The sequence below is a fragment of the Cynocephalus volans genome, chromosome 8 (genome assembly GCF_027409185.1).
Source record: "Cynocephalus volans isolate mCynVol1 chromosome 8, mCynVol1.pri, whole genome shotgun sequence".
NCBI classification, from domain to species: Eukaryota; Metazoa; Chordata; class Mammalia; order Dermoptera; family Cynocephalidae; genus Cynocephalus; species Cynocephalus volans.
The window spans coordinates 74,424,160-74,436,726 of NC_084467.1; the positions used below are offsets into that span (position 1 = coordinate 74,424,160).

Sequence of the window (12,567 nt, forward strand, 5' to 3'; positions counted from 1 at the left end):
CTTCCTGTCTAAGTAGACCACCGCCACTACTACCCTCCTTAGTTTTATCTCTCACCCTGTTTTCTCCTAAATAGCACTTGCCACAATTTGTACCTATGTATTTATGAGTGAACTTATTTGTTTAATGTCTGACTCTTTGTCTAAATTGCATAAACTAACACAAGCACCATGCTTTTCACATAGTAGGTGCTTAGTAAGTATTTCTTGACTAAATAAATTGACTGGTAAGAAAATCCATGAACCTGAGAATGGGGCATAGTGGAAATGTTTTAGCTGAATGTAAATCTACTAAAAAATAGAAGCAAGTATATATGTTTAAGGGAAAAAACCCTCAAAAAACCCAGCCTCAGTACTTTGTAGTGAGACTGGAGGGTAAGTTTGTTTTAGCATCCCCTTATGCTAGAGCATGTCTCCTGTACTCCCAGACTCCCCTAGGGCAACATCAGGACCCCTCTGACTTCCTTGCTGTGAGGTTCTGACATTGCCCACTATCACTCATGGCTCATGGTTATCATCCTCCAAGAGGCTGAGATTTCCTTTCCTACCAAGAAACCAAGGTATCAACAGGCTAGCTAAAAAAACTGTCTCCAAAAGGGCCTAAAGGAGCAATGCCTAGAGATTTTTAGAGAATAAATGTAATTTTTCACATAGCTGACACGTATGGAGCAATAGCTCTGTGCCAAGCACACTCTTCCCATCTCCTCATCTCTGTGAAGTAGGCATTATTGTGGTTGTTACAGAGTCAGAGTGCTGTGACTCCCAAACATTAATAATTTACCCAAATTATAAGTCACATTTTAGTTTTTGGTTTTTGGTGGCTTGCCAGTATGGGGATCCATACAAATTACCACAGGCAGTAGCTTAAACAGCACAAATTTATTATCTAACAGTTCTGGAAATCAGGAGACCAAAAGTACTTTCTTTGGGCTGAGGTCAAGGTATCAGCATGGCTGATTCCTTCTGGAGCCTCAGAGGGAGAATCTGTTTCATTGCCTCTTTCAGCTTCTGCAGGTCACCCAACTGTATTCTTTGACTCCTGACCCCTTCCTCCATCTTCAAAGCCAGCAGTGTAGCATCTTCTAATCTTTCTATGACCTCTGCTTGCCTTGTCACATCTCCTTTCTTGACTTGATCCTCTTGCCTCCCTCTTATAAGAACCCTTGTAATTACACTGGGCCCACTTCAGGGGCCCAATAATCTCCTCATCTCAAGCCCCTTAAGTTAATCATATCTGCAAGTCCCTTATGCCATGTGCATTGTCCATTTTCTGTTGCTTATAACAGAATACCTGAAACTGAGTAATTTATAAAGAAGCAAAATTTATTTCTTACAGTTTTGGAGGCTGGGAAGTCCGTTGTTCAAGGGGCACATCCGAAGGCCTTCTTTGGGATGGGAACTCTCTATAGGGTCCTGTGGTGAAGAGGCAATCACATGGGGTTGATGGCAAGAGCTCTTTAACATGCTCATTTGCTCTCCTTATAAAACCCTGAATGCCACTCCCACGACAACCCATTAAACCATTAACCCATTACTCCATGAATGGAATAATCCATTCATGAGGGCATGGTTGTCATGATCCAATCACCTCTCAAAGGCCCTACCTTTCAACGTTGCTACAGTCTGTTTCCCATTCACTTAACACTGTTACAATGCGAATCATGCTTCAATGAGTTTTGGGAGAACATTCAATCCACAGTATCATGTAAGGTAACATATACACAGGTTTCAGGAATTAGGACATGGATAACTTTGGCGGTGGTCACTATTCTGTTTACCACAGGCTTTGGAATTAAACAGACATGGTTTAAATAATAATTCTGCCACTTAATTACTGTGTGGCCACAAATGACTTCCTCTCTCTGAGCTTCTGCTCCCTCATCTGAAAAATGAGATAGGATATCGACGTCACAAGATTGTTGTAAAAATCAAATTAGGTAGTACATGCACATTTCCTTCATAAGGCGGTCATAAAGTAGGTTCATGTTAACTCTCATTACTACACTAAAAAAAAGATACTTTAGAGAAATAGATCAATGAATGAGAATAGAGAATCCAAGAACAGAGCTGCATATTTATGGTCAATTGATTTTCAGCAAAGGTGCAAAGGCAATTCAGCGGAGAAAGGGTAGTCTTTTCAACGAATGATGCTAGAACAACTGGATAACTGTATGCAAAAAAATTAAACTTCAATCTATACCTCACACCATATGTGGGTAATTCCAAAAGTGCATGGAAAGATTCGTATTATCTTTTAATTCTATTTTTCCATGAACTTTTAAAAATACCCTCATATGCAAAAGTTAACTCAAAATGGATCTTAGGCCTAAATGTAAAACCAAATAATTATGAAACTTCTAGAAGGAAACACAGGAGAAAATACACAACACCCAAAGCCATAAATCTTAAGAAATCTTAAGAATTTAAGAAAATCTTTTTATAAAAAAACTTAAGATTTTTTTCTTTTATGGAACACTAGTCAGCAGTAAAAAGGAATAAACCATTACTACATGAGACAGCATGGATAGATCTCAAAATAATTATGCTGAGGAAAAAAAAACCAAAAAGAGTACATACTGTGTAACTCCATTTATAAATATGCCAGAAAAAGTAAACTAATCTATAGGGACAGAAAGCAGATCAGTGGTTACCTGGGGATGAGGTGGGAGTACTGGACAGGGGGGCAGGAGGAAACATTTGGGGCTTATGGACAGGTTCTTTATATTGATTGTGGTAACGGTTTCATGGGCATGTGCATGTATTTATCAAATTGTATGTACACTTTAAATATATGTAGTTTATTGTTCATCAATTACATCTCAATAAAGCCATTTTTTAAAAAACTAGATAGCCACCAAAATGTTAAAAAAAAAAATACAGATGAAATGTATCTAGTATGAGGATTATTTAAATGAACTGTGTCATTATGCAGGACAATATACGCATATCCCGTGGTGGGCAGGGCACAGCCCTCTATGTTGTGCACACAGTGAGACTCGTAGGCATGAACTGTGTAAAGCTGGAGTCTGCCTTTGGCTCCTGCTCCATCAGGCTGCTAGGTGAATAGCTGCCATTCAGTGTGTCCTGTGGAAGGTCATGTCTGTTTCCTCCTGGATTATGTGTGGAGAAGAAGCAGCACCCTTGCCTGGGCTCGGCTGTGTTCACTCACTAGAGAGGAAGTATAGCGTGGTAGTTAGAGTGCAGGGACCCTGGTGTGGATCTCAGCTCCCCGACTTCCAACTCCCAGTGGCTCACCTTAAACACATTACTTGAACTCTGTGGGCCTCGGTTTCCTCAGCTAAAAAAATGGAAACAATTATGGAAACTACCTCAGAATGTTGTGTAAAGACTAAGTGTGTTAATAATGCACATAACGTGCTTAGAACTCCTCCTGGCACATAGGAGGTGGGGCTCCCTGGAAGTTACCATAATTAATTAACATGGCTGTTATTCACTCACACTGTTGGGCCTGATGCCTGTGCTAGCCTGTCACCCTACCCAGCAGATATTGTCCTTATGGCTGGCACTTCTGACCTCTGCCAGCCTCAGGGGGCCCTGAAGCCCTCACCCTCTACTCTAGTACCTCTCTCACCCTCCCTGGAGCAACCAATGTCCCCTTCCGCTCAAGGCTCCAGTGAGCCCAACTCACTGCTCATCACCACAGCCTCGTTGCTGGAGCCCGGGGTCTGTCCTCAGTGTATGCCTCAAAGCCTAAACAATACCAGTTCTTGTCTTGAATTTAGCCAGAGACTCTTTAGGGTGGCCAGAAGCATCGGGCCTTGTTCTGTTTGGCTGGGCATTGTGCTAAGGCATAAAGGCTCTAGACTATAGAAGGTCTGTGTGCTCTATTAGCTGCCAGTTCTCTGCAGTTATTACTGATTGCCATTCCCAGCTAGAAACAGTCTACAAGTTTTACTAACTTCTGGATAAAGGCATGTTAGATACTGTATTAAAGTTGTTCTGAGGGGCTGGCCGGTTAGCTCAGTTGGTTAAAACATGGTGCTCATAATACCACGGTCCAGGGTTGATTCCTGTACTGGCCAGATGCCCCCCAAAATAAATAAAAACGGAAAGAACCATAAGCAACACAGTTGCCTTGAAAAAAACCAATTAGTGAAGGGATCATTTTTGCAAAAAATATCAAGCTAGGAGAATTTGAAGAATGTCTTTAGTGGGGGCAGGTAACATAGAATACAGTCTTTGTCACCATCTTTCCAGTTTCTTGGATGGCAGGAAGCTTTCTGGTCTTTCTGAATACCTCTGTTTATATAGTGCCGCCTCCTTTTAGGCATAATGCAGGGTAAGTCTCACAGCTCCACCTAGTGCTTTTCTAAGGCAAAACTACAGAACTTTTATTATGCATTCCACACTGTACAAATGACCTTCCACAGTATGTTTCTCAAGGATTACTTGAGTGTGAATCACATCAACAGTCACTTATTGAACGTCTTGTAGGTGCCAGGCGTTCTGTAGTATTTTGAGGGAGACACAAAATAGGTAATTTATCCCTAATTCATGAATAACTTGAATTCCAAATGTTACACCAACTGACTGCTATTTGGAATGTCTTTCCACATATATCCAGTGTTATGCATACAATTATTTATTTATTTATTTTTTCAGCCACTGCCTGGTACCAGGAACCAGACCCTCACCCTTGGTGTTATAAGGCTGTGCTCTAACCGAGCTAACCAGCCAGCCCTGCATACAGTTATTAAAAACCCCCAAATTACCTGTATCCAAATTACCCCCCAAATTATTGTATCCATTGGGGTGTGGGGATGGGGAATGTTTCAGTGGGAAAATAAGCTCAAAATTCCGACATGAGAGGCCCCATACACTTCTCCCCTTGCTGGCGCACCTGCTGAGCAGTTGGAGGGAGGGTGGGACATCCAGGTGTGTGGGAGCTGGAGAAGATGGGAGTAGACCCTGCGACCCTGGGAGTGCTGAGTTGTGGGAGGGAGTTCTGAGGCAGATGCAGAGCTGAGACTGGGGTAGTGGAAGCTGATGGTGATAAGGGTAAGAAAACAGGAAGAAGGTTTGGGGGAGAGGAGGGCAGCAGGCAAGATGCTCTCTTGTCCTTTTGCAGCCACTGTCCCAGGGCATGCTGCCACTGAGAACAGGCCTGGGTGGGAGAAAGGAGTGGGAAGGCCAGAGTCAAGGCTCTTGCACCCACCTCCCTCCTCTTCTGAGGGCAATCCTGGGACTAGTGGACCCGAATGGAAAAGGGGGATTCTCTACCCACCTGCCTTCCTAAGTCCAGGGGTTTATTAATATAATCCAACTGAGAAGTCAGTCACGGAAAAATGTGATGAATTGCAGGACAATAAATTCGACTGTGAATAGGGGAGCCCGAAAGAGCAGAGGTCCAGGATCTAGGGTGGAGAGGTTCCTTTAAAATGCTGGATCAGTGAGCAAATAAATGCACATGCTGAAGGAAAACAGCTTAGCAGCAGGAAGATCGGGCCAAGGTGGCTGAGGAGGGTGGGGAGCGGCGGGCAGGTCCTGAGAGTGGGGGGGAGGGTGGAAAGGAGTGACTGCGTTGTCAGCTGGGGGCGGGGCTGCAGGTCAGGCGGGGCTCTGTGCTGTGTGGACAGTGGGACAGTGTTATCTGTGCGACAGGAAGCCGGTCGCCCAGACGGAGAACAGGCTGCAAGTGAGGCGCGAGGTTCAGGTTGTTTTAGGAAAGTAATGCAAGCTTGAAAGAGCCTAAAAAGGCGATCGTACCTATCATTTCACTTTTAAAATCTATCCCAAGAAAATAATTTGAAATTTGATGAAAATTGATAAACTAGATATTTGTTTGCAGGATTTTTTGTAATAATTGGAAACATGAGAAAAAAATTAGGATGCTTATCAATAAGAGAATGGTTTAAAATTATGCTATAGAATTATTTAAAATGAGGTTTTAGAAAAATTATTTAATGTCAGTAAAATACTTATAACATAATGGTAAGTATTAAAATCAGGATTTAGAAATTCATATAAGGTATATATGGAGTGCCTAGAAAAAAATAGAGCAAAATATTAATAGAGGTTCTTTCTTTAGAAATAGTATTATGGGCCATTGTTATTTTCTTTTTTATCTTTTTTGACATTTTTTACAATGGATGTATTTACTTTAAATATAAGAACTGTTGCTTTGCATTGCTTCGCCCCCCATGGATTTGTCACCCCACTTCTCCTGGGTGACGGAGACGCAAAGGATTACTCAAAGCCTGTCTCTTCTGAGCAGTGAGAAGCCCCAAAGTGGTTAACTTTCCCGGGACCCTCCAGCAAGAGGCATCTCTTTCTTGGGAAAATTAACGTGGAATTGGGGTTCTCTTCCTGCATTTATTTTCCAGACCAGGAAGTTACAGGAAGAGAACAAAGATGGGGTTATAGTTTAATGGTATAGGCTGGTAACTTTCAGTGAAACAAGCCAAATGACATTCCAGTAAACAATTAAGTGGTCCTATCAACACAAGCTTGATCTTAGGAAACATTCCTTCTTATAGAAATTTCTCAGTATCTTTACATAACAATCAATAACTAGTCTGTCTTTGAGCCAGCAACCTGCTGTGCCACAATTCTTATCTTGCAACAGAGACTTATAGCCCAAGGAAAATTTCCTGTCCTTGCAAGGTCAGTATTTGAAACTGCAAGACTTTAGAAAACCAGGCCCTGTGAAGTACATATGCTTTTTAGTATATTCCACAAAGAACAATAATTTTAAAGTCAAAATTTTAACCAAAAGAATTATTAAAAGCAAACAATTGCATGTTTCCTATTGCTAATATTTTAAGTGGTCACTTTGTCTTTCCTAGGTCATCCAGAAATTTATCCTGTGGTATTAACTACCAACACCCAGGAAATATTCAAGTGCCGAATAGATGTAGATGTCACAGAAGAACAACCTTATAAGCTTATCAGAAAAGAAGATATTTTTGAGGACTTGCAAAACAGAGCTGCAGTCTCTGATTTCTACCCAGTCAAAAAAATTGTCCAGGTAAGTATAATATTTCTCTTTATTTTTCAGACCTACCTCAAGAAGTTCCTCATACATAATAACTAAAGTTGGAGAGATTGTTGAGTTCGAATCCAGCATTCCCCGTTACTGTGGGCAAATGCTAGCTTGCCCGCACCTCCTTTGGAACCCTGTTTGATGATCCTCTGTGAAAAGCAAAGTTGTATCTGTGACTGGTTATCTTATCCCACAGAAAAGCTTATCCTTGCACAGTTTTAATAGAATAGAAATCTACCCTTATTTTCTCATACTGTTTTTTGGGGGTTTTTTTGGCAGCTGGCCGGTATGGGGATTGGAACCCTTGACTTTGATGTTAACAGGGTGCTGTAACCAACTGAGCTAACCGGCCAACCTTATCATACTGTTTTAATTAATTCATAATTTTGGTCCTGATTTGTCTCCAAAAAGCACAATACCAAATAAAAACAATGCTTTTCTTTTCCTCTTAGAAATAAAATTGTATGGTTAATTTCCTGGGACCCACTGTGTTTTTAAGAGCTTTTTAAAAGTTAATATAACAATTTTGCATTTTGGGGCTATCAGCCATAGATTAACACTCTGGCTATCTTTTATGATTGATTGATTAGAGAAATATCAATTGTGTGTCAGGGTCTGCATAAACTGAATGACCACTGAACATTAATCTTCTCTTTTGATTATATTCCTGCAGGAATATCCTGGAGATGAGCTTGTGCTTGTTTATGACAAAGACTTCAGATATGGCCTTAACTTTTATCTTATTGGAACTGAAGAGGGCAAGGAAAACTATTTAAATGTAAGCGAACCCCAAGTCCTTGCAATTTGTTGACTCTCAGAAGGAAGTGGTACCTCTGGGGGATCCCTGTGCATGGTGATGCTTGTTCTTGTTCGGCTGTTTCCCTGGGGCCCAGGTCAGGTTCTGGCCCCTAGCACAGGTGAGCAGTAAATGTGGGCTGAACTGAATCAGACATCTCAGGGTAGAAGATACTGACCCAGTGAAGAGCAGTGAATCTGGACTGCCACTGCTCTCAGCCACTCCATGGCCACTTTTCTGGTTCCCTTCTTCCCATCCCCACGACTTTGGGTAAGTGGCTGAGCCTCTTATCTATAAAACGATGGCACCAATAGTGCCCATTTCCAGTTCTGCTGTGAGGATTAAATGGGCTAAATCAGGTAAAGCCCTTGTATAGTGCTTCATAAATGTGTGCTATGATTAATTAAAGCAGAATTTTAAAAGGACTTGGTCAGTGGGCAGTTGAGAGGAAGGGAGATGTCAAAGACAAGCAGAAAACAAAAGAATAGTAGTTTCTAAGGAAATTCGCCTTTGGGGATTTGGATTCAAGGTGGTCATGAAAGGTAACAGATTCGTGAGACTTGCCTTCTGATTTTGCATCCTCATTTGGTCAAATTGTTTGAGCGAGGCAGAAAGATTTTCTTGATTGTCCAATGAGCAAGAAAGCTAAAGGAAAGCCATAGAATTTTAAAATATCTAGCAGTTGTTAATTAAAAATAATCTTTCTAACATTTTCCATTTTGTTTTTATGGTTGCTTTTCTCTATTTTTAATTTTCTATTATAGTGAAATATTTTAGATGTATAGAAAAGTACAGAGTAGTATAACAGGTATACACACAATCACCATCCAGAATTAACATATATTAATATTTTATCTTATTTAGTTTTCAAGACTTTATAAAAAAATTTTTATTGAAACAAAATTAATTATACAAATATTTGGGGTTCAGCATTGAGATATGTTGATGAAATCAATATTACTAACATATATATTGTTACAAATCATAATTATTCTTTATGCCCCTTGTCCAAATCTCTCCCCCTCCCCCTCCCCCCCTCTAATTACCCTAGATTTCTTCTCTCCTTCTGAAAGAATAATGGTTACTCTGTTGATTTCTTGCCTAGATCATCTGTCCAGTGCTGAGTGGTGTGATCAGGTCCCCCAATATTATCATAGAGCAGATGCTTCTTCTGTCACTCTGAAATGGGCTTTATGGAGAGACATGTCCTCTTCTTTTCTTTATCTCTGCTGGTGACTCTCCTTGTGTCAATGCACTCCAGTGGCTGGTGGACCATCTGCAAAGTGGTTGTGGCATCTAGCCACTTTCATGGCAGCCATGGTTATAGTGGTGGCTGTGGCAGGCCACCCACATGGAGGTGATGTTTTTGGCATGCTCCTTTGTGCTGGCAGTGTGCCTGGTTGTGGGGAGTGTCTGGTGCCTGACTCCATGCCTCAAGTCCTTGGGCAGGCCCCGAGGCACTGTCATGGTGTGCCTGGCTGTGGTAGGGGGTCTGGTCTCCGGCTCCATGCTTCAGGTCCCTGGGTGGGCCCTGAGGCACTGGCACAGTGTGCCTTGTTGTGGGAGGGGGTGGTCCAGTCCCTGCTCCATGCCTCAGATCACCAAGCGGGCCCCGAGGCAGTGGCACAGTGTGTCTGGTTGTGGGAGGGGGGTCTGGTCCCTTTCTCCATGCCTCAGGTCCCCTGATGGGCCCCAGGATGCTGGTGCACTGTGCCTGGTTGTGGAAGGGGGATCTGGTCTCCAGCTCCATGCTTCAGATAGAAGCACAGGCAGGGCCCCAAGGCCCTGGTGTTGTACCTATTTGTGGAAAGAGGGTCCAGTCCCCGGCTCCATACCTTGAGTCACCAAGCAGGCCCCAAGTCACTGGTGCGGTGTGTCTGGTTGTGGAAGGGGGGTCTGGTCCCCTTCTCCATGACTCAGGTTCCCAGGTGGGCCCCAAGATGCTGGCATGTTTTGCCTGGCTGTGGGAGGAGGATCCAGTCACCTTCTCCATGACTCAGATCCCCTGGTGGGACCTCAGGCACTGGCACAGTGTGTCTGGTTGTTGGAGGGAGTTATGGTCCCCTTCTCCATGACTTGGGTTACCAAGTGGGCCTCGAGGCACTGGTGTGGTGTGCCTGGTTGTGGGAGGGGGGGGTCTGGTCCCCGGCTCCAAGCTTCGTTTTCCCAGTGGACCCCGAGGTGCTGGCAGTGTGAGTGGTTTTGGGTAGAGGTCCTGCCCCTGGCTCCATGCCTCATGTTCCCTGGTGGGCCCCAAGGCACTGGTGGTATGCCTGGGCCGGAACTAATTTTTTGTCCTTTGCTTCTAACACAGAGGAGCTTCCTGTGGGAACCAGTACTTGAGCTGTGTGGTTGTTTAAATTGCTACTTTGCTGCTGTTTCCCTAGGGAAGGCTTTTTGTGCAGCTCAGGGTTTAATGGTTGACCTTATAGGTACTTCTGGTTCTCCAGAGACCCGGTGGATCTGTGTTCTGTAGAATCTCTGATCTAGGCCTGAGTTTTTTCATTAAACTGCTCCCCATGTGATTCTGCATTCCTGACCAGTCTCCTCTGAGTGGTCCTGCACTGATTGGGGGGCAGATTGGCTGTCCTTGCTGTGTCCCAGTGTTCTCCTGGTGGGCCCATCTCCCCCACCGCCTGTCTCCAAACAGTTCCCATGGGACGGGCCCTGTGCCAGTCCCTTGCGATGACTCACTGGCCTCTGAGTGGCTCCCTTTTTTCAGCTGTTCTGGCTCCTCACTCCTGCATGGTTCCATGGTAACCCTATTAGTGGTCTTGCTGTCCTGGGGGCCACCAAAATCCTCTTCTCCCCTTCCACCTCCATGTAACTCCATCTGAAGGGCACAGCTGTGGCTTCTGCCGGCTCCTGCTCCATACACAGCAGTTCGAGCCTTAAAGCGGCCGCGGCCTGAAATACTCAGAGCAGCTTTTTCTTTCTCTCATCGTGGTTTCTCCTGCCTTCATGAACTCTTTAGGTCTCTTCTCCTCTTCCCCTGAGCTCCAGTGGCCCCAGCTTGGCTGATGTTACATTTTTATAGTTGTAAATTGGTTGATTTATGGGAGAGAGTGACGCTGTGGATTGTCTATTCTGCCATCTTGACTGGAACCCCCCATGATATCTACTTCAAGACTTTTTAAAAAAAGAAATAAAACATTATAGATAATGTTTCACTCCCTCTTGTATCCTCCTTAATTCCATTTTCTTCACTCCTCTCTGTGAGGAACTATTATTCTAAAGTTATTTTATGTCCTTCCTATCCATGCTTTTATACTTTTACCATATATGTATGCTCCACAAATGATGTGTTTTATTAATTTAAAATTCACATAGAAATTATGTCATTTTATACAAATCATTCTGCAACTTGTTTCTTATTGAACTATTAAATTCTAGGACTTAGAAATATTGATATATTTAGATAGCATATATAAGTTGATTGAGTTTGTTCATTATAACTGTTTTATGGGACTTTTTCTTGTGATTGTGCCACACTGTCATCAATCCATTCTTCATTGATACTCATTTGGTTGTCCATTTTTTCACTATTACAAATAAAGCAGCAGTGACTATACATATCTCCTTGTGGACATCTTGGTTTTAAAAAACATCCACTCCTTAGTATATATTGAATGTCATATTTATTTATATTTATAATCCTCTTATCAAATATCATTAAATCAGAGAAAATTAGTTTTATCATTAAGTTTTATAAAGTTTAGCATATGTATTCATAAAAATGTTTTACGGTAAATGCTTTTTTCTTATCATGTATCTTTTCCTTTTTTCCTCTCCCATATTTTTCTCCTGTCATCTTTCCATATCCTTGCTGTCTCTTTTTTTATTTTTTGTTCTTCCTTTTTTTTTTTTTTTGCTTAGTTTACCTCCCATAATTTAAAAGCATGAACCAACAAAAGTGACAAATAGGAAGTACTTTATAAACTTATATGAAAGTAAAGTTTATTGCAAAATATTTACATGTAGTGATAACCTAAAATTGGTCATATATTTTAGAATGCTATTTATTTTACTCTAGCCCCCAGAAGTACCAGAAGAACAGGAAGAATATAAGGAGCTTATTCCCGAAGACATATATATTTATAAACCACCTGTCTCTAAACCATGGGTTTCTTTGGGCAGTGAAAAAGAAATTGAGGAAGAATCAGTTAAGGAATCTACAAAGCAGGTCAGAGGCTTAAATATGATCTCCAGTCATTAACTCCCTATAGCTGAACATTTATTCCTAAGGAATCTATAAGTTTGCTATGTGTGCAATGGGGGCTTTTTTTTTTTTCTTATAAAAGAATGGTCATTGTCTTAGGTGAGAGTTATGGGTTGAATCGTATCCCCCCCCAAAAGATGTGTTGATGTCCTAACACCCCACCCCTCCCCCACCTCTGCCTCAGAATGTGACCTTATTTTGCAATAGGTCTTTGCAGATGTAGTTAGTCAGGATGAGGTCATACTGGAGCAGGGTGGGCCCCTAATCCAAAATGACTGGTGTCTTTATAAGACACAGAAACACAGGGAGAATGCCATGTGAAGAAGGAGGCAGAGACTAGAGGGACGTCTCTGCAAGCCAAGGAACGCCAAGGATTGCTGGCCAACATGAAGCCAGGAGAGGAGCAAGGACAGATTCTCCCTCAGAGCCCTCAGAAGGAACCAACCCTCCAACTTCTTGATTTCAGACTTCCAGCCTCCACACTGTGAGAGAATAAATTCCTGTTGTTTTAAGCCACCCAGTTTGTGGTACTTGGTTATGGCAGCCCTAGAA

The 12,567-nt window shown here is 42.3% G+C and overlaps 1 protein-coding gene across 1 annotated transcript in view; it reads left to right on the plus strand.

Moving 5' to 3' along the window:
- The first annotated feature begins 3,001 nt into the window (after positions 1–3,001).
- DNAI3 (dynein axonemal intermediate chain 3) overlaps positions 3,002–12,567 on the plus strand; it is a 63,145-nt gene continuing 53,579 nt past the window's right edge. Inside the window, exons 1-4 of the mRNA XM_063105784.1 lie at positions 3,002–3,056; positions 6,804–6,985; positions 7,674–7,778; positions 11,830–11,979. Coding sequence (XP_062961854.1) covers positions 3,002–3,056; positions 6,804–6,985; positions 7,674–7,778; positions 11,830–11,979 — 492 coding nt within the window. The remainder of the gene's footprint in view (positions 3,057–6,803; positions 6,986–7,673; positions 7,779–11,829; positions 11,980–12,567) is intronic.